Source organism: Vombatus ursinus, unplaced genomic scaffold (assembly GCF_900497805.2).
Source record: "Vombatus ursinus unplaced genomic scaffold, bare-nosed wombat genome assembly UNPS02014810.1, whole genome shotgun sequence".
Classification (NCBI taxonomy): domain Eukaryota; kingdom Metazoa; phylum Chordata; class Mammalia; order Diprotodontia; family Vombatidae; genus Vombatus; species Vombatus ursinus.
The window spans coordinates 12,465,231-12,486,358 of record NW_020954588.1 but is presented as its reverse complement, the minus strand read 5'-3'; the positions used below and the strand labels follow the sequence as shown (position 1 = coordinate 12,486,358).

The following is a 21,128-nucleotide window of genomic DNA, read 5'->3' as shown; positions in this document are numbered from 1 at the left end:
CTTTCTCTCTCTCTCTCTCTTTTTTTTTTTTTTTTTTTGCTTTTTGGAAAAAAAAGGCGCAAATCATGCACAATATTGTCTTTTGCGGTTTATCTTCCTGGGGAGAAACTTTCACCTCCTCAGCCGGGCGGTGAGCGCGAGACTGATAGCGGCAATCATTCCTGCAGATAAATGAATTGAAAAGACGACACCGTCCCCCCCTTGATGAATGGGAGAAGGGGGAGGAGTCACGTGCGGAGCAACGTGGGCGCGGATTGGCCCTGCTGCGCTCCCCCCTTCCCCTGCAGCCTCTCCAACTAAGGGCGCGCAAAGCTCCAGCTCTCCTCTGATTGGCCCACTTGGCTCATCAATCCCAGGTATTGTAAAGAGCTTGACATCCCCTTTTGACAAACAGGGCTTCCAGGAGTAGCAACTTTTTTTTTTTTTTTTTGCCAAATTTTTCCCCCCTCTTCTCACGGAAAAAAAAAAAAAGGAAAGAAAAGAAAAGAAATCTTTCCACGGATCCCTTTCTTTCTTGCCCTCTTCTCTCTCACACACACTCTTTTTTTTTCTTTTCTCGAAACCTGCTCCTTGATGATTATTTCATGATCAGGGTAATGATGATGATGATGTGATGATGGGGAGCATGATGGTAAACATTGCTAAGGCACTTCCAGAATGCCCAGATTCAGCAACTTTCTTTTCTTCCTTCCTTTCTCTTTTTCTTTAAGACTAGCTAAAGAGCCTTTTGTTATTTGCTCCTTTTGAAGTTTTTTTTTTCCCTTTCCCCTTGCCTTGTCCCCCTCCTTGTTTATAATTTAAGTTCTCAAGAGCACATGTTCACTTCACTTTCTCTTTACAAGAGACGTGATTTCTCGGGGTAACTAACTGACTAGCTCATTCCATCAGTTTTCTGAAATAAATCACGCATCCTGCGCCCATCAGAACGCAGGTGGGTGAGAGCTCTTAACTTTCTAGTTTTTTTTATGGTGTTTTTTTAAAGTTGTGGTTATTTTTCTTTTCTCTTTTCTATTCTTGTTTTGTTTTCTCTCTTTTTTTTTCTTTTTCTCTATCACCCTCCGTCGCCACTCCCACCCCCACCCCCTTTTGAAGCTGGGTCTCATTCATTCAGGTAAAACTGTAAATTTTCCAAAGCTTCATTGTTCCTTTAGGCTGCATAAAGCTTTCCAATGATCTCCGAATACTTTTTTTTTTTGTATTTAAAATCCTCGATAGATAGGACCAATGTAAATTTTCTGACATTCAAACCTTTTTTAGTTCACAAATCAGTCACCCTTGTCACAGTTATTGAAATTCCTCAACTCGCCACACCAGGACGGTGGAAAAAGCAGGCGGTGTCTTTGTTACTGAGCAGGCTTTTGATCGCCAGAGAAAATTTACTTACCTTCAGATGAGTGAGCAGAAAAAGAAATAACACTCCCTTTGATTTAGTTAGGAAAATGCAGACATTTGGATTCAGTGCAAACATACAACACTTGGTTGTTTTCTAGATACAGCCCTCGATTAACCTGTCTTTCCCCAGCTCAAAGTCTATTGAAAAACTGCGGATAGTTTCTTTTTGTTCTTGCTACAAAGAGCCATTGACTATATATTAAAATGATTGTTGAAAGGTATAAGTATGGTACTTAAAAGCAGAAAAATCTTTGTGACTCAGTCAATTAAACTCAGAAACATTTGTACATTCGAAAAATACTAAGCCTAAAAATAAGATCGTATTCTTCTGCAGATATCTTTATATATTTTTCTTAAGTATAACATAGTTTATTTACAAAGTCGTCTGCATATTCATTAGGTCTAATTATTTTCTAGTAACGAAAACACAAATAGCCAGGAGTCGAAATCCTTCCATTTAGCCTTTGTGTTATACTTCATTTGGCTCTTTTGCAGCGGAATCTGAGCCCTAAACTCGCATTTCGAAACAAAGAAACTTTAACTCATCCTTTCAAAGGGATCCTGTTAGAAAAGCCTCCCTTGCAGGTACAAAGAAGAAAATGAAAATATGTGTGATTTGCACGCCTTTCCTTTAAGGACCGCGAAATCAATGTAAAGCCTCTGCCAATGACCGATTCGTATTAGCTTTGATTTTTTTTTTTTTCAAATGCGATGCTAGAGGTTTCACTTGGCGAGATGTTTAGGAAGTCCTTCTCAAGATTTCCCAATGGAACCGTGGTTCAACCCAAGGATTTTGTAGGCAGGGCGGCTTAACATCGTCTGAGATTACCTGATGGCAAGTTGGCCCATGTGGTGAGACTGAAATAGCAGCTCCAGAAATCAAATGTAATGTCTATAGCAACAAGTCTACATCTCAGCAATCCATTGCCACTTTCAGATAGAAACACACACCCACGGACCGAAATAGGGCATGGTGGGGAGAGGAGGGGAAAAGGGGTGACTCTGTAGGATTTTGTTGTGAACATATATATACACACACACATACATACATACACATACATACATATATGTCGATACATACATACATGGAAGCCATGTAGAGTTTTTATTTTTCTGTTTCAAGTGCAAGTTTGATAACATTCCACCCCAGATGTATAAAGATTTCAGAAAGAATTGTCCCTCCGAGCTGGGTCCTTTCTCTAGGGAAATGCTTCAGGAAATAGCTAGGACAAAAATCGAATCCAAATGTCCTTTCCTTTAAAGGGGGGAGGGCGGAGATGATAGGGGGAGGTGGCAGAGGGATGGGGGAAAAAATCTTTTTTAAAAAGAAGAGAGAACCTCGTCCTGGCCAGTCATTGCAAAAACCTAATGGCAAGGTTAACAAGAGGGTATTTTTAGTAAGCGCGTCAAAATATACAGGGTAAGAGTGAATGTGGGGGGGGGGGGGAAGTTGTGGGTTGTAGAAGTTATCAAGTGGGATTTGCGGCGCTCTCTGCAGGAAACGAGAGCGGCTCCAGTTCAAAGCCACATGCACCAACGTGACATATAAGCCATTAAAATATCATCCTGACGGCTCATTTCTGCTCCATCATACATTCCCTAACTGCTTCCAGAAAGCCCGAAAAGAAGAAATGAAGGATGACCGCCTCGCTGGAACCACAGAAGACGTGGTTAGCGGGGTTCTTTTTCCCCATCGTCCACCTCGAAGTGATGTGCAGAAATGAGGGATTCTCTTCAACAGGTGGAGTGGGGTAAGTGTGTGCGACAGGGAGCAGGCTGGAAGAAGGGGACTGGCACCCAATCCCCCTCCCCAGATAAAACCAACTTCGCACCCTTAGGATAGGGCTTCGGCACACACTTCCCGGACAAGGGAAGATACCGTGGCATTCCCCCTCCCCCCACCTTTTTACTTAACTAGAGGTAAGGAACCCAACACCCGTTGAGATAAGGGAAAGGCAAAATGGTACCTTTGAAATGGGCAACTTTCTGGTTTAATTCTCCCTCTCCTCCCCAGGGGGCGGGGGTAAAGGGATGGGAGGGAGAATTTGGTTCTCACAGAAATCGGGACATTTTTTCCACACCCTCCCCTCCCTACATGGTAAATTGACTTGGGGACCCAGGGTGAGGAAAGGGGACGAGACCTGTCTGGGGTGGGGCTGAGGGTGTGAGAGCTATGGGGGGGGTGAGTGTTGGGGGTTGGGTGGGAATCAGCCTTCAATGCTAGAAGACCTGGGCTGGAGGGTGTGAGATCCCTAGAAGAAGCGACGAAAGATTTTTTTTTCTCTGTCCCCATCCTTAATTGGGGCTTGGGGGAAATGAGGGTGAGGGCGAGGGGAAAGAGACTAGAATCACCTAGTCCCAGGTCAAAGGCATTAAGCTACACCAGCCCAGCTCGGATCAGGGTGCCAGGGATTCTCTGCTCCTATGCCGAACAAGGGAGCGGTGCTCCCCAGCCTTCTGGCTCCTCTCCCCGATACTCTTGGTTCCTGGGTCAAGCTGGAGACTTCCAGGCTCCGGAGCCAAGCATAGCTTTTACTCCTGCGGAATCAGGCTGTTAGGAACACTCTCGCCTCTCTCTTTCGAGGGCCCAGGAATAGCCTCTTCCCTTCCCTTCCGGGAAGCCCTCGGCTGCCGCAGCTGACTTCCTCTGCCCTAAGGCAACTGCTGGGTTAGCCGAACAGCGACGGTAAAGAGACAAGTGAGGCCACCGAGCGAGCGAAGTAGTGGCTTTGTTAGGAAGTTTCCAAGTTGCCACGAGCTGAACGGAAAGGTTCTGGAAAGGCTGAAAAGGATTTCTATCCCAGAGTCTTGGGGGCTCCTCTGGACCCAACTGAGTTGAAATCCGGGCGGAACAGAAGAGGAGGTTGGGAGTTCGGGGTGTGTGTGTGTGTGTGTGTGTGTGTGTGTGTGTGTGTGTGTGTGTAAGGTCAGAGTAGTGTAAAAGTCAGTTACTAACAAACAAACGCCTTTTGCGGCGCAGAGCAGCTCAATCGTGCCCCCAGGCTGCATTAGTCCGAGGTCCGCGAAATACTTGTCCCCTAGGAACTCTGGGTTCCCTTCTAGAATGGAGTCATTTTCCTCAACCCCTCAGCTCTCCAAGTGGTTACTAGAGAATCTCCCAGACCCTGAGACTCTGTAAGCCACAATCCTTGTTGTCTTGTAGGCTAAAGAAGAGTTATATTCCGGCCTTTGAGGGGAGAAAAGACTTGAGTTGTCCTGAGCCAGCGAGCGCACCTCTGCTGGCTAGCGGCCGACGCTTCCCTTCCAGTTGCGGCGCCAGCCAGCGGTCTCCTGGACAGAGCTCACCCCGGGAGGGATTGTGGAGTGGGGGAGGGGGTCGATATTCAGCCTCAGGGACTGGTGCACAAGAGAGGGACATTTACACTAAAGAAACAGGAGCGGTTTTTTCTTTTTTAAGGACACCCCCCTTCCTCCTCCCAAAACCCACAGTTCTTGGAGGAAAAAGAGCGTAAAGTCAATTGTGGTCACAAATGTCTTCTCTGACTCCTGTTTTCCTCCCCATTATCCCTGGGAATGCCTCGCGTTTGGGAGATGCGAAGGAAGGGAGCCTGGGAAAGGGAAAAGGTGTAAAGACACTAAGGCTGGAGACCTGTGCCCATTCTGTCTCAAGAAAGGAGATTCATCTTGGAGGAGTCTTAGATTTGAGGCACCGACGGCGGGGCCGGCCAGGGCTAGATTGAGGGAGATAGGCACTCATTTTCTTGAGTGATTGCTGCAAACGTAGTTAATCAATTTCGAGAAGTGTTGAAGGCTAACGCCTTTGAAGTGACCGATTTTGGTAGCAGCCTAGAGTTTGACCTCTGACCTAGGTTCCATCACGTGCGTTGGAGAGAGACCATACAGCACCGTGTGGTGATGGTTGTGGTGTGTGTGTGTGTGTGTGTGTGTGTCTTGCCTGGCTAATTTGAGAAACGGCCCGAAGAAAAGGATTTCCTTGCTCTTGGGTCCACTCCCTCCCACTCTCCACCCCTTTCCCATTTGATCTTTCAGTCTGGAACACTGGCTTAATTTTCTTTTCCAGCCAAAAAAAAAAAATCTCCTAGGGAAAATCAAGTCCTCTCTTCTTGCCACCCTAACTTTTGCAGGTGACTTCAGGATTAGAATCTGATTTAGGGTTGAGTAAGTTGAGTTCTTCTGCTCTATTTAGGGCAGAAACAGCAACTTCATCAAACAGGCAACAGGCACCCAACCACTCTAACCCCAGCATTTGGGTATGGAGGCAGTGGGACCAGGGAGAGGCCAGGAAGGAAATAGCCACAAGGAAATAGGGGAATATAGCCACAAGTTTCTCTGCTTCTGAGAGCCTGGATTAGCCCACTGGTTTGAAGGGGGTAATCTGTTTCCCAAAGGAAACTGAAAGTTTCTCTCAGATGCCTTGTCTCTTGGCATTGGCGTATGCCCTAAAGATGCTGTTAGGAAAGGAATCACTGCTGGAGAATCAGGTTTCCAATAATATTTGCTTACATTGTGGCTGTGGATTTGTGATGAGAAAAGGTGGTCTCTAGGCACCTTGTTCTGGATTGGAAGTCATCTTGGCCTCCTTTGACCTACACTGTATTTAGCACCTGCCCATCAATACCTCAACTGCTATAAAATTTTACTTAAACACTTTTGATGTAAAAGTCTCAGCAAGGCCTTCTTCTGTACAAAATGTATCTTGGAGTCTCTGTTTGTTATTAGTATCATTATGATTGTTAATTGCATTAATAATAATAATAACAAATAACTTTGAAAAGGATAAGTTTCTTTTAGAAAAAAAAATATTGTCCCAAATCACTTCTAAGAAGGTAAATCTGACCTTCCCTGCATTTCTCTCTGCCATTCTCAAGATAGACTATGCCAAAGGGAAAATGGAAGGCCTCCGAAAGATTGGAAATGGCCAAAGAGGGAAACTGGGGACTCTGATTATAGGAAATTGGAGGACCTTTGAGCCAGGATCTCCTTAGGCCTCAGGTTCAACAAGTTAAACAAGGGTTTGTTCTGCCTGCTGGAGTGTCTGAGGCAGGCAAACTTTCTCCATTTAAAAGATTGTAGTGTTTGTCTAGAGGGAGTCGAGAGTGATTCATTCTGTTTGCCTTAGGGAAGAGAGCTGCAAATCTGGCTTTTGCTTTCCTCTTCTCCTTCGGGAGAAGGAAGGGTTGCACTTGGCTAGCTAGACTTCTTGATCACTACTTTCCAGAACTCAGGGCCAAAAAGTAGGTGATGAGGCAGAAGGTGGGGCAGCTCTCAACTGAGACAGGTGGATTTAATGAATCTATAATACACTTTATTTAGCTTGTGTTTCTAACAACAAAGTAGAAAGCGAGTACTGCCAGATCCAAATATTTCAGTGCTTCTAATCAGACCACTTGATTGTTGTAAACTTGTAATTTTAAGTTGGTGGGGGGAGAGGGACCATTGTCCCTAGTGGCAATAAATGTCAATGTGCATACACGTGCTTAAACACATACACATAAATGCACAGGCATAGAATCCATTAGAACACCTTGTTAGATCACTGTAAGAAAAGCAAATTTCTACTCATCTCGAACATGTGTCCTTATTCTTCTTTCTCAGCCTCTCAAGTACCTAGATCATGATCTGTAAGCTGTCCCGGTCAAGTTTTATGAAAGCCATATAATTAACATCATTTTTCAAAAATGGAAACCTCAAAGCATAATTTCAAATTCAAGAAGTTTCGGTTGGGTAAACTACTAGTAGTGAGTGTAAAAACAGAGCAATGAAGAATCATGGTGCAAATTTCTGAGCAGTTTGACTAATAACTTGCCTTTCCTGTTACTATTACCACCACCCCCACGAGCATCCCACCACCCCTGCCGAAATCACGCACAGAAACTTCATTATGCTATAAAAGTGGGCAGTTCGGTTCAGTCTCCATTTTGGCCTTCATGCTTGGAAATGGCCAAAGAAGGAAGCAGACGCCATCCACCCTAAGTATCATCCTTCACTCCCACTTGTCTAGGCTTCAGGAGTCTTCCAGACAAAGGCTCGGGGAAGACTTTCCCAGCATACTCACTCTTTTTTACTGGTTACTTCCTCCCATCCCCCCATCCCTTTCTCCCCAAACAGGGTCAAAGTCAGAAAATGAGATACACGACTTCCTTGGTAATGAGGAAAAGATTACGACTTTACAGAAACGCCCTCAAAGAATCAAGTAAGTGTTTCTCTTCCCCCTTCCCCCAACTGCCCTTAAGTATCTTGTGAGTGTTCTGTGAAGTTGCTTGCTTTTTTTTTTTTAGATTTTTTTTTTATTGGGTTTTGGGGTTTGTGTAGAGGAAGGGTAGGAATGTAAGAACGATTGAGGTTTGTTCAAGTCTTAGGTTAAAGGAGTCCATTTTTTTTCTAGTTTTATATTTAATTTACTTGCATAAACACAAATCAGGGCCATCCCGCCCCACCAGAGCCGGGTAAATGCAGTTCAAAGATGACTCGTTCCGACGCTCTAGAATTAATATTTGACGAGTCTCTCGTTGGAACAACCACCCCTGACCTTCTGCGATGCCACTGTCACATTATTCTATGACATATTCATCTTGAATTCATTTACGGATGATTTGATTGGAATGAGGTTTGACGTGTATTGGATCCTATTAAAGAAGAAGACTTTGATCCTGTTGATGGGGTAGACATGATATGTCTCATCTTTACGAGGGATACCGGCTTCCACAACGTGGTGAAGACCAAGTTTCCACCATGCCTTGTCTAAGTGGTTAGTCACTGACATCTGTTCAGGCAGGAAAACCTTAATCCTGAAAACTTTAATTCCATATTCCATTAAAAAAAAAATAAACTGTAGTTGCGTTTTTGCTTCAAGGCACGGTAGTTTCTAAAATATGAAATACACACCAGTTCCTTATGATTTCCACATTTACTCTAATGTTCTTACAGAATATTGTTTCAGAGCAAATGGACAGTCACTTGGAGTGAGATGCCCAATGCCATTTTCTTACATTTAATAGCTTAAAGAGAAAAAGAAAACATTGCTTTGTGTGCTTCTCTAGTTAAGAATAGTTGTGTTGAAGTTAAATGAGCTCCATTTCCTTTCTTGGGCAATCTTGAAATAATACTCCCATGTAGTTTTCATAAACAAGGCATCTTAGTGAATGAAATACTACTAGCACTGCTTTTCCTGACACATTTATTCTTTTAACGGTTATTACATACCAACCTTTTGCAGAGTAGAGGAAGAATACTTTCTCTTTTTTTTGTTCCTCGTTTAGTCCTGAGGTTCCACAATGCATTTGCAAACTTTGGACTGCAAATCATTGTTCTTCTATAGACTTTTGACTACTGACCAAAATCTTGCGCTATATTCTTAATTGGATCAGAAACAATTTCAGAGAGAAATGAGAAATCTTTATTTCAATAGCCAGGAAGGAAATTGTATTTTGCATTGAATAACCCGTTCCATAATTTACAGTTAATCTAGATGGATCTTTATGAAGTCAGAAATGTCTTGTGGTTTCTGGGGCTTACTATTGAGCCCTAAGAAAATTGGAAGTCATTTTAAAATATAGCATAATTTCAAAGATGTAAACAGTTTTTAAAATTTCTATCTGTAAATATTATAAAATGTAAAGACTAGATTTATATAAAGAAATATGTTACTCACAACTTAGGTCCTTTCCAGCTCTGAATTCTATACTCGTAGAATCCTAGATTCATTAACTGGGGCAAAACAGTGCAGGAGAACAATTTTGAACTAAAAAGATCGGAAAAAAAGTAGCATCACTGAATGTTCTATACACTTTAACTATGTTAAAAAAAATTCCCTGAGAGGTAGTACTGTGTTTGTACTATGAGAGGGAGAGGGAGAGGGAGAGAGAGAGACAGACAGACAGACAGACAGACAGACAGACAGACAGACAGACAAAGAGAGACTAACAGACACAGAGACAGAGAATCAGAGACAAAGAGAGAGAAATGAGAGAATTTAACATTTAGCACATAGGACTGGCTTCCAAGGTTTTGTATTCCATAAAATTTCTCAAGGTTTATTTATCTGAAAGAAACTCTGCTTTCTTTGGACTTTAGTTGGCCCAACCTGTGTAAAAATTATACATATTCTCAGACACCAATATACACCACTGTTGTGTAGACCCTTCAAAGGCCTCTCCAGAACTAATTTTCTCTTGAAATCAAATAGGAAAATGAACTGTTCTATTTTGTAGCCAAAGAGTTACCTTTTGCCTAATTGTGCACATGCTTTTGCTACAGCTATTTGGTTGTATTATTGGGAAGAGTAGATAAAGGCCCATCTACCTGCTTGCTTGGTACTGTAGGGTATTCCCCCACCCCCGCCATTTTCCTTTGACCCTGACAGTCTCTGTATTAACCTACCAGGGGAAGTTACTTGAATACCACCTTCTTTTACCCAGCTCCTTAGGTAGTATCTGAATTCACTCTGCACTCAACCCCTTATCTCTAGCTATTGAGATTGTCAAAAGGCCTTTTAGTTCAGAAGTAAACCATCCAAACTCTTGTCTAACTGCATAGAGACAATAGGACCTCACTGCTCAATATTCCTGTTCAAGAAGGGTTTTCCTTGTCAATCTTTGAATAAATCTGAAGTGCTGAAAATATTGAGAGCAGCAATATTTCTTCTATTTATATCACACAGATTTCTGGTTACTATTTTCTGAGTTTTCCATACTGGATTTCAGTTCATGTGATTCCAACTTTCCTGCCAAGATTAGGGAAATTTGGAAAATCCACAGGATGGCTACTGGTCACTTAAAAGCCAAAGATGTATCCCAGTTTTAAAGCATTCTAAGAAAAAAACATATCTGGGCATGTGTTATATTGAATCCCTTTTTTCCCTTTTCAGTCATTTTTGCTGGGACAAATAAGTGGACTCTCCTTGTTACTCACATACGCAGGTGAGCAGATGTTCCAAGTTTTCCAAGGGGTACAATTATAGTGCATGCACATTTAAACCTTGACACGGAGAACCCCTCTTCTACAGTGATGTTTATATTCATTGACTTTGCAGTTACAAAAGTTTCCCATGGGTTCCCTCAAAACTAAGCACAAATGCACATTGAACATACATATATGTGGATTTGAATACACCTTGCACATGTACATTGTTGTGTACATGTACAAACATGTTGTACATGTATGTATGTATATCATACATCCATATTATACATGCACTGATAGACATATTGAACAATTAAATGGCTCATTAAACCAAAACTAAAATCAAAGATGCCCTTATTGTATGACAAAACCCTGCAACAATCTGCTTTACAGGTCCAAGACCTAATTGCATATATACTTTTAATTGACCAACCATTTCGGATATCTCCCCCTTTAAGGTAGGACTTTCCCTAGGTAATTAGTATATCAAACTCAGTGTTGAAAGGTTAGGAGGAAAACGCTTGGCTTCAAGGACATAATCTCTGTTTATTTGTGAGTAACAGCTGAGTAATTCTTTATATTTGCATCCAGATCTCTGTACAACCTTAGAAATGAATCACTAAAAATAAATTTGTAAAGGAAGAGACATTTAAGCCACTTGCTGATGCCTGGAATGCCAAACTTCAAACATGACCAAGAATGGCTCATTTCTTTCCGAAACATTCTCCAACATTTGAAGGTCATCCTGAAAGGAAAGAGAAAAAAAAAAAAAGGAAAAAAAAAAGCAAGCTCCTCCAGATCCAGGTTTGTTGCTGGAGAGAAAGTTGAAGAAAGTGGGAGTTAGGGCAAGGGAGCAAAGAGGAGAACAGATTATAACATCTACCCTTAAAATTCTATATGGTAAGACACTCAATACAAATGTTTCATTTAATGGGGGAACTATAATGGAGAAGCCCTGAGCTGTCCAATAGCCTCCCATGCTTTAAAAACTCAACTGGGGCATCGATTGGTAGTGGAGTTAGATTTGCTAAGCTCTTGGGGGCCCTGACAGTGGAATGCTTCGGGCTTGTTAAAACCAAGCGAAATTCTTCTAAGAGTTAATCCCTGTGCTGAATTACATCGTGCAGAGTGTCCAGAGAAAAACTGAACAATAAGTTATTTGAAGGAAGTTATTAAGAATCTGCCTTTGCATTAGAAATGCATTTAATGAGTTGGATCTTTTTAAAAAACAAAAGAAATTGACTGAGCAGGAAGAATATAATAATTGTCCTCATTCAGTATGAGGACTCACTAAATATTCAGGACCCCCCCCCCTTCTCCCCCCCCCCCCCACAAGAAAGGAAATAGTTATTTTATCTCAAATAGGAGAATGTCTTCTTTTTTTTTTCCTCCATTCACCAACCTCCTTTTGGAAGCTGAAGTAGGCACTCCTGCACTTGGAGAACTGTTGTAAGCCAGCCAGAGCAGAGCAAGCACACACAGTCGGACAGTCAGTCTCTGGGCCCCTTTCCTCTCCTGCTGGAGACTGTCCTAAAGCTAGTTAGCGGTAGATTCTGGTTTCTGTCCTTGCCCCTTTAAATCGGAAGGCATTGAAGACTGCACCATCCGGTAAAAGCAGACAAAGGAAATTACCTCATTGCTTGCTCAACACTCAGCTCCCTCTTAACCTAACGGGTTTCTCATCGGCTACTTTCACGCACCAGTAGCTCTCCGCCACTTAACTGCACAGAATGGGAATCAGACAGGGAGTATCTCCTCGTTGAAGTCCCTGATCTCTAACCGCAGAAGAAGCAAACTCGTGGCCTGCCACCCTCCATCCGACCTCAAGCCCTGTGGTAGTACACTTGGCAATGGGAGCCGGCGGAAGAAAGAGAGAGAGAAAAAAATAAAGAGAGAGAAAGAGAGGAAGGAAGAAAGGATGGAAGATGGAAAAAAAAGAAGGAAGGAAGAAAGGAAAGAAAGAAAAAATCAGAAAGACAGAAGGGGGCGGGGGCTAGCAAGCAAGCAAGCCCTACCACGAGCAACCTGGCGGGGGGGGGGGGGGGACATGGGGAAGTTAGGCATGTAGTCAACAAGTGTCAGTGAGCGAACTTAACCAGTTCTCGCTTCCCGAGGGAGTTCTGTCTCCATAGCTGGGGAGCGCAGTTTGTCCCTGCTCTAGGGAACCCCCTCCCTTCCCTCGCAACAGACTGTGGAATCAGACTCTTTTAATGGATAGGACCTGGGCAGGTTCTGGAAATGAAAATGAACATGGTTTAAAGAAAAAAAAAAAAGACGAAAATCCTGGCTTCTGAGGCTAACGCCCCTGGAGCTAGCCAGGGGATCTGCAGGCAAGAGCCGACCTTGTAGCTCTCCTGCGAGTAAAGGTTCTAGACTGGCAGCATTTCTCATTGAAGAAGTGGGGGAAGATCGGAGAGGGAAAGAAAGCTTGGAGTCATCTTTTTTCTTCTCTGGAGGCTTATTTGTGCTTGTTTCTTTTGTTTTGTATATATTTGAATTTTTTTGTGGTTTTGTTGTTGTTTTGAGGGAAGGCATATAGGGGGAGGAACTGGAGCTAGAAAGGGGCAGGGTTTAGGTGGCTATTTTCAATCAGGCTTTAGGAAAAGCTTCCCTTGTCCCTATTTTGTGTCACAAAGACCTCTGGGTATTGTCCTATCAACGGGTAGACAACTAACCATCTCCAGCCTGCCACAAACTCGAAAGTAGATGACCTTGGGCCCCGTCGTCCGGGGGCCAGACTCGAATGCTGATCTTCCTCGTTTGTTTATCGGGTCTTCTGCCTGGGGAGTAGAGAAAGCAGATCTTAGTGGGGAGAGGGAGGAATTGAGGAGGAGGAGAAAGAGGAGGAGACAGACACCGAAACAGAAAAATATAGACAAACAGAAGGGGGGAGGGAGAGAGGCAGAGAGAGAGAGAGAGAGAGAGAGACTTAGATAACCAAGTGAAGTACAGGGATTTCCAAGGAGGAGGATGTGCCTACTACTCTCCAGCTGCTGCCTGATTTCAGCTGGATTATGGCTGTCTCTAAGCCCATCCCAGTTCCCCAAGCTGAGAGAAGAGTTGAAGGAGCACCTAGCAGCAGCCTGAGTTTACGTAGCTGTAACCGCCGCAGGGCTGTTTTAGCTCCGTGGCCAACCTCTGCTCCTCTAGTGGCCCAAGACCTCGGCTTAGCCAGGGGACATGGGAGCAGATCTGAATCTGTCAGTTAAGCCTTTAAAAATATATGTTCTTAATGAAAATACCAGGCATGATTCAAAAAAAAAATTTTTTTTTAAAGAATGCTACAAAACCAAAACTGTTTTGAGAATGGACGTGGGGGAGGGGAGAGGGGAGACAGAAAGAAAAGAATTAGTGCCCCAGTCGTGGCGCATGTGCAGTATGAATGAGTGTGAGTGTGTGTGTGTGTGTGTGTGTGTGTGTGTGTGTGTTTCCCCTTCCAGCTTAAAGCCTTTCAGTCTCCAGCAGGACCTGTCATCAATGACGTCAATCATTCGGCGCCGGCCAATCAGAGGGTGGGGTAATTGTTTAGCTCTCTGGGCTGCAGCCGTGTCCATGAATCTCTATTCAGTATCTCCCTGCGTCCTGCTGCTGCCTCTCAAGCGTATGGGATTCCACGTAGGCATTAAAAAGGAAAAAAAAAGCCAAAACTTGAAAAAAAACTTTGCAAAAGTTTTTTTTTTTTTCTTTTCCTCCTCCCCGCTGTCAGGTGACTGTAGCGTTAGAAGCCATGAGTGTGGAGGCTTTGGGGAGCCCAGTGATGGAACCAGCTGCACTCTCCAAACGGAACCCGGCGCTGAGATTAGTTGACTTGGCAGGGACTCATCATCACCATCACCACCATCATCACCACCATCCCCCACAGAGCGTCACAGGCTTCCCGGGGTTCGCCGGTCACCCCCACTCAATGGCTCCCTCGCACCCTGGGGAGTACGCTGCTGAATCCCGCCTAGGGCCGAGTCCATTCCGAGCCGAACACATGGGGCACCACCATCATCCCTCGGCCCTCAAACTCAGCCCTGCCCATCATCCTCATCCCCACCACCGACACCAACATCATCATCATCACCACCACCACCACCACCACCACCATCCTTCTCCTCCTCCTCCTCCTCCTCCTCCTCCACCTCCTCCACCTCCTCATTCTATGGCAGGAGGCCACGCTGAGGTGGTCGGTAGTCCAAACGGAGCGTTTGGCCCAGTGCCTTCAACAGCTATCCCTTACCCTGTCTCCCACCCCGCTCAGGCGCTTACAGCAAGTAGGGACTTCTTAATACGCAGAGATCTGCCAGCCCCCATGATGCCAGGGCTAAGTGAGCAGCCCCCTGCTCCCAATTCTCACCACGGAATGTTTGTCTCAACAACAGGTAGCTATTCTGGACACCATGGCCACCACCACCCCGAAGCTGGGCATCACTCTCTTTTCTCTGGACTCCATGAGCCGCCTCCCCAGGCCTCCCCAGGTGGCCATCTGAACGGACAGATAAGACTGGGGCTACCTGGAGACATGTACGCCAGGTCCGAGCATTTCACTCAAGTGCCCGCCTCCAGGACAGATCCTTTCGCTGCAGCTTCTCTGCATAACTACGGGGGCATGAACCTGAACGTGAACCTAGCTCCCCACCACGGCCCCGGAGCCTTCTTTCGCTATATGCGGCAGCCCATCAAGCAGGAGCTCATCTGTAAGTGGATCGAGGTGGAGCAAGCGCCCAAAAGACTTTGCAACAAAACTTTCAGCACCATGCACGAGTTGGTAACTCATGTCACGGTGGAGCACGTTGGCGGCCCGGAGCAGTCCAATCACATCTGCTTCTGGGAAGAGTGTCCGAGAGAGGGGAAACCTTTCAAAGCCAAATACAAACTTGTAAACCACATCCGAGTGCACACGGGGGAAAAGCCCTTCCCCTGTCCTTTCCCGGGGTGTGGGAAAGTGTTTGCTAGATCAGAAAATCTCAAAATACACAAAAGAACTCACACAGGTCAGTATTCATCGCTCTCTATCTTGTTCAGCAACTATGATGAAAGCAAGCGGTGTATTTTGTGTACCCTCAGTGTTTGGTTTCCTTAGGTTTCAACTTTTGTATTTTTGTTTTCCCATGTGCCAAAGTTCATAAAATATTAATTCAATTTTTCTATTTTTAGATTCATTCAAGTTTTGGAGGCTGAGGGAGTTGCTACAATGTTTCTGTTATAAGGGAGGGTCAGGGTGGGCAGTGAGTATGTGTGTCCCTTTGTATGCGTTCTGTGTTCACATGATTTCAATATTTTAGGGTTTATGAAAGCGTTTTAAAAATCATATCCGTTTGGTAAGCTCCCAGTTGAAGAGTGAACAATGGGCCTCTAACTTTTTCCACACTCCTGTGGCTGAACTCTTCCTCCCTTTAAATTGGTGATTCTTTCTCACCGCTGCCTGCTCTGGGGTTCAGAAATGAAAATGATGTTAGGGGACCTTTGCAGAACCATATGTATCTGGATTTCGAAGTCCTCCCTTTTTCAGACTTGCAGAGGCAACAGACCCCACGCATTTTGTGAATCCTCACCTCTAGCCAGAGCCTAGGAACAATTGGGCCTATCTGCTTGAAATGTCATTTACAGAACTGTTAAGTGAAATGGGGACATGTGTCAAACACATCTGTTAGTTCTAGTTAACAGAGAGGAAAGTCGCTGGATGGAAGATCCTGCAAAGCTTAAACTCCTCCGGCCAGAAGCATCTATAATTAATGAAATTGCAAGGAGAAAGTTTTCACACCTCCCGGAACAGCCTGTGAAGTTGTATTAATTAGTTTAGCAGCCGGTATTTGTAGTCTCTTTAGCTGTTAAGTTTTTTTCTGTTCGAGTACCAGTAACCTCCCCTCCCCCGTTTTTCAGGGGAGGGGGGATTAGAGGGAGGAAACAGGAGGGAGGGAGAGAGAAAAGGGGAGGGAGAAGAGAGAATGAAATCTATTCCAACATAGTTGTTCTTCCCCTCCCCCCTTTTCTATTTTCCTATCCACCCCTACTACTGCATCACCTCTATTTTATAGAGTAACTTACAGTTTCATTATTAGAAGTCTTACTAGCTATCGACATTGCTTACTTCTTCAAAGAACGATTTCAAACTTCCCCCTTCTTTCCAGGGTAGGTCTCATGCGTTGAACCTACTCAGAGTTATAGACCTGAAGAATGCTAGGTAGAACTTTTGTCCATTCCCTCCTCCGCTCTCTTTTCCCTGCGCGAACCCAGCTTAGTACCTTCTTGACTCCTTCGCTTAATTGAAGGCAGCATCTTTTTTTTTGGGCTGGCTATTTTACAGGGTCTCAACTCTGAGATCTTTTTAGTGTCTACTCAGACCCTGGAAACACCACAACGTCTCCAGTGTTATTTTGATTCAGGGGTTAAAAAGAAACACCTACGCTCCAAGTGGTAAGAATAACACCTCTGCTACCTTTTTGTCGACTCTGAGCAGGTAGAAAGAGTCATTAACGGGGCAACTCATCCTTAATGACAACGTGTTCCTTAAGTAAACAAACTTTTACTGCTCTTTACCGGCCCACTGTTTGAAGTCTCTGAAGCAGAAAATGGTTAAATTCTTAGTGAAATTGACCTACAGCAAAGAAGCTAGTTCAGGGCCTCGCAGTGAGCACAGGTTCGGCTTTCTCAGTATTCACTTTTCACTTTCAACTTCCATTGTGATTAATTACCGCGCCGAGTAAAAATCCTACAGGGCCTTGCCTGTTCCCGCGTTTCTATTAAACACCCTAAGTTGTCAAAAAAACAAAATGTTTCTGAAATTGCAATAGAACTCTCTACAAATTATTCATGAAGACAGTTCTAGATTCAACAGGAAAATAATTGCCTTTTCAAATATTAATGAAGTTTCATTTCCTCCAGTCCGGGGAAGTAGTGAAAAGCAGTGATTTCCTGAGATTCAGAGAATTTCTGTCTTACAATTAGGGGGTCTAACCTAAAGGCACTTTAACCTGGCCAGCACTGAAGGGTTTGCTTTACCTTGTGGCGATTAGAAGGAGGCAGCAGGAACAATAGGGAGATCGGGGAGGGGAGGAGAAAGAAGGGAGACCCTAGCCCTGCTCGGCGCTGTAGCTTTGGTTTTCTCAGGCACTAATCTTGCCTCCTGAAACTCAGGCCCCTAACCTTCCCTCCTACAGGATCTCTCCTCCCTCCCCCTGTTCCTGTAGCCAAACGTAAAAATCTCTAGGTGGAGCCCCGTAGAGCAGGAAAAATAAAACCGACCGAGTGGAATTTCTTTCTAAATACTTGTGCCCAGCTACAAGTGTGCTATAAAATGGCGGTTGCAGAGGGGCCGCCCCAGACTTCCTAACTTGGCCCGGCAGCTTGCAGCGGGAGGCGGGTCCCTTGAGCCCCAAAGGGGGACGTCCTGGCTCCGCTTCCCTGGCCAGTTTGCTCGGCCAGGGACATTTATGAAATCCCAGCAGGGGAGGGAGGAGCAGGATCCCCAAATCGGCGTGCAGCTGAGCTCTTCAAAAGCCTTGCTCGGAGGATCCACGCCCTGCGTTCGCTCTCTGAAGGCCAGAGCTGCTCCCCTAGACTACGCTCGGCGTTCATTTGCTCTCTCGGTTCTCAGGCCGACTCAGAGCTAGCGAGCCGGACAGAGACACTTCCCGGACCTTCGACCCTAGCCGAGACCGAGGCCAACACTACTGGGCAAGGACCGGCAGACTGGCTGCGGGGTCCAAAGGAGAAGGAGCCAGGGCCATTGGGGCCGAGAGCTTGGAGCTCCAGAGAAAGAATAAGCTGCAGCCACTCCGCTGGGCCTGTCTTCCTTACCTACCACGTAACACCCCCGGCTCCGGCACTGGCTTTACGGGTCCTCTTTCCCAAGGGCCTCCTAACTTACCGTTTGCTTGTACTACCCTAATATCCTTCCTTCATTGTTGACTTGACTCCAAGGCCGGAGGTCAAATCATTGTTTCTTTATGTGAAACTCTAATTAGGCAGTCATAAGAAAATTTTTTTTTTATTCTGGTGGGAGAAAATATAGCCTTTATAATTCCCCGATCTGTTTTCTCAGTGAAGCTCTTTCTTCCTTTGCAGGACCTTGATTGTGTCATTTTTCTAAACGATTTTTTTTTTAAGAAAAGGAAAGATGAAGTTTTTTGGTCATCCATTAGAATTGGACCAGTAGGGGAGAGGGAGAGAAAGGGAGAACATGTTGACAGTGATGATACTGATTTATTCTGTCATCTTTTTTTTTCCCCTAAAAAGAGGGTTTGTTGTGTGATAAATGAAAAATGAAAGGCACTGTTGTGGGGGGTGGGGGGAAGAGAGAAACATTGACAAAGTAAATTTCAGGGGGAAGAACTGTCCAGGGCTGGTATTCTTCAAAAGACATTCATTTTCATGTGAAGCAAGTGTATAGGCCCAGATTCATTCAGAGCCTACATTCATACAGATGTATAGATGAATAGGCAGATAGGAAAGCAGGTAGATGATAGATATAGATAGATAGATAGATAGATAGATAGACAAACACTCTAAGTCTCTCTCCCTTAGAAGTCTATCTTGTTGAGTAAGGCTTTGTTTACATCATCACCAAATCTAGATCATTTCATGGGGGCATGTTTTTATTTTTCCTGGAGTTGGCTTTATGATGAGATGGGGAATGGGGGTTTTGAGGATGGGGGCTGGTCTTCATTGATAGCATACAGTCTCTACACACAGTATAATAACCTTTGGCACCATATAGCACCCAGTTATATTTAAGTGCTTCAGTCACACACCTTACTTGATTTGGCAGCATTGACTGTGAGACTAGATAGGTTGCAGATTAGGAAACACTTTTTGGTGGTGGGGTGAGAATAAATCAGTACCTAACTGACCCTTATTTGGTACATTATTTTGCCAATAGGTTCTACAGGTCTTATTTTGGCTCCTGGGCACATCTATGCATCCAAGCTGAGAAAATCCCTTGCTAAATCTCCAGAGTATAGGATTTCTGTTTGTGCTTCTATGAAGGTGGGCCCTGGCCTGATTGTGATAGTTTGGGGGGCAACCTTGGCCCTAATAGAATTGCCTCCCCATCTATGAAGGAGATATTAATTCAATGCAAGGCCTTCTCTCTATCTCTAACAACAGGGAGGGCTGGCCCCTTCACCTCTGCTTAGGACTTAGAGCATTTAAAATCTTGCCTTCAGCGGTTAGTGGAGACCAATCTGTCTTTTAAACACTCTATTGACAATAAAACCAAGTAGCACATGTTAATATCTTCGGGAGGCCGTTGTAACCCATATAATAAAATATTATTACATGCATTCCAGTATAGAGAGATAGAGGATTATTTAGGAAAGATTTGAAGAATGCTGCTAAATGTTTTCCCTCAGGGGGTAGACGAGAGAGGGGGAAAAATGGATTTCATGTGAAAACAGCCTCAGAAGTGAATCATTGCCCACTGAGGAGCTCAGAATACCTTTCCCCGAAGACAGAATACACATTGTTTACACGCAGTGTGCAACTGCAGTTGGTCTTTAAATTATCTGACTGCTTTGTCATTTGCACAAAACCCACTTTAGAAAACAATTTGGACTGGAGGAAGAAGGCGTTTGGGTCTAAGGACAACTTTAAATTGGGTAGTTTCTGGCTTCACTGCCAATATTTTTTCACGGTGTAAAGTGGGCTCCGTTCAGGAGAATGGATTTTGGAAACTCAAGGGGGGGGGCGGAGATGGATCCATTGGGATTTTAGACGATGGAAATCAAACTAAGATGGAGTCACCTTCTCTTTCTATCCCCTTCTCCCAAGCTCCCAATTCCCAAACCTTAGAGTTGGGGGGTGGGTGGGGAGTGCTTAATAGATCTCTATTTATCAAGGGATGTGAGCTGGTTCCATTGGGGGAGGGGAAGAAGGAGGGGGAGATTGAAAGTCCTGGGGCCATGTGGAAGGTTTTTCTTTTCTTCTCTCTCCTCCCCCTCTTTTTTTTGGGGGGGGGTTCTTTTGTTTTTTGTTTTGCAGAGAGACAGAGACAGAGAGGGAGGAAGGCTCCCAACCCACCCCCTAACTAATGTATGTAATCGTTAATTGCATTCTTTCAGGAGAAAAACCATTCAAATGTGAATTTGAAGGCTGTGACAGACGATTCGCGAACAGCAGCGACAGGAAAAAACACTCTCACGTGCACACCAGCGACAAGCCGTACAACTGCAAAGTGAGAGGCTGTGACAAATCCTACACGCACCCCAGCTCCTTGAGGAAACACATGAAAGTGCATTGCAAGTCTCCTCCTCCGAGCTCGGGTTACGACTCCTCCACCCCTTCCCTGGTGTCACCCTCCTCGGACTCCGGGCGGGACCCCCCGGGCTCGGCTGCAGCCCCCGCGGAGCCGGGCGCCTCGTCGCGGGCGGCGAACCTGAGCGAATGGTACGTGTGTCAGAGCTCCGGGCCCAACGCGCTCCCGGCTCCTCCCAGTCCGGCTCCGTCACCTGACTCGGGAGAGGCGGCGGCGGCCGCGGCAGCGGCAGCAGAGGCGGCGGCAGAGGAGGCGCAGGCGGCGGTGGCCACGGCGGCGGGGGCAGCGGCGGCGGGAGCGGCGGCCACGGCGGCCACGGCGGCGGCGGTGGCCACGGCAGCTGGGGCAGCGGCGGCTGCTGCTCACAACGAACTGCGATGCTAGGCCGTGTGACTACAAAGGGAGAGGGAGAGATGAGCAAGGAAGGAAGGAAGGAAAGAAAGGAAGAGAAAGAAAGAAAGAAAGAAAGAAGGAAAGAAAGAAAGAGAGAGAGAGAGAGAAAGAGAGAAAGAAAGAGAGAAAGAGAGAAAGAAAGAGAGAGAGAAAGAGAGAAAGAAAGAGAGAGAGAGAGAAAGAAAGAAAGAAAGAAAGAAAGAAAGAAAGAAAGAAAGAAAGA

The 21,128-nt window shown here is 45.0% G+C and overlaps 1 protein-coding gene across 1 annotated transcript in view; it reads left to right on the top strand.

The window, feature by feature from the left end:
* Nucleotides 1-14,002: 14,002 nt before the first annotated feature.
* The window catches only part of LOC114053168 (zinc finger protein ZIC 4-like), an 11,147-nt gene continuing 4,021 nt past the window's right edge, over nt 14,003-21,128 (top strand). The window contains 4 exon segments of the mRNA XM_027876065.1: nt 14,003-14,531; nt 14,640-15,251; nt 20,319-20,647; nt 20,692-20,901. Of these exon segments, the coding sequence (XP_027731866.1) occupies nt 14,003-14,531; nt 14,640-15,251; nt 20,319-20,647; nt 20,692-20,901 (1,680 nt within the window).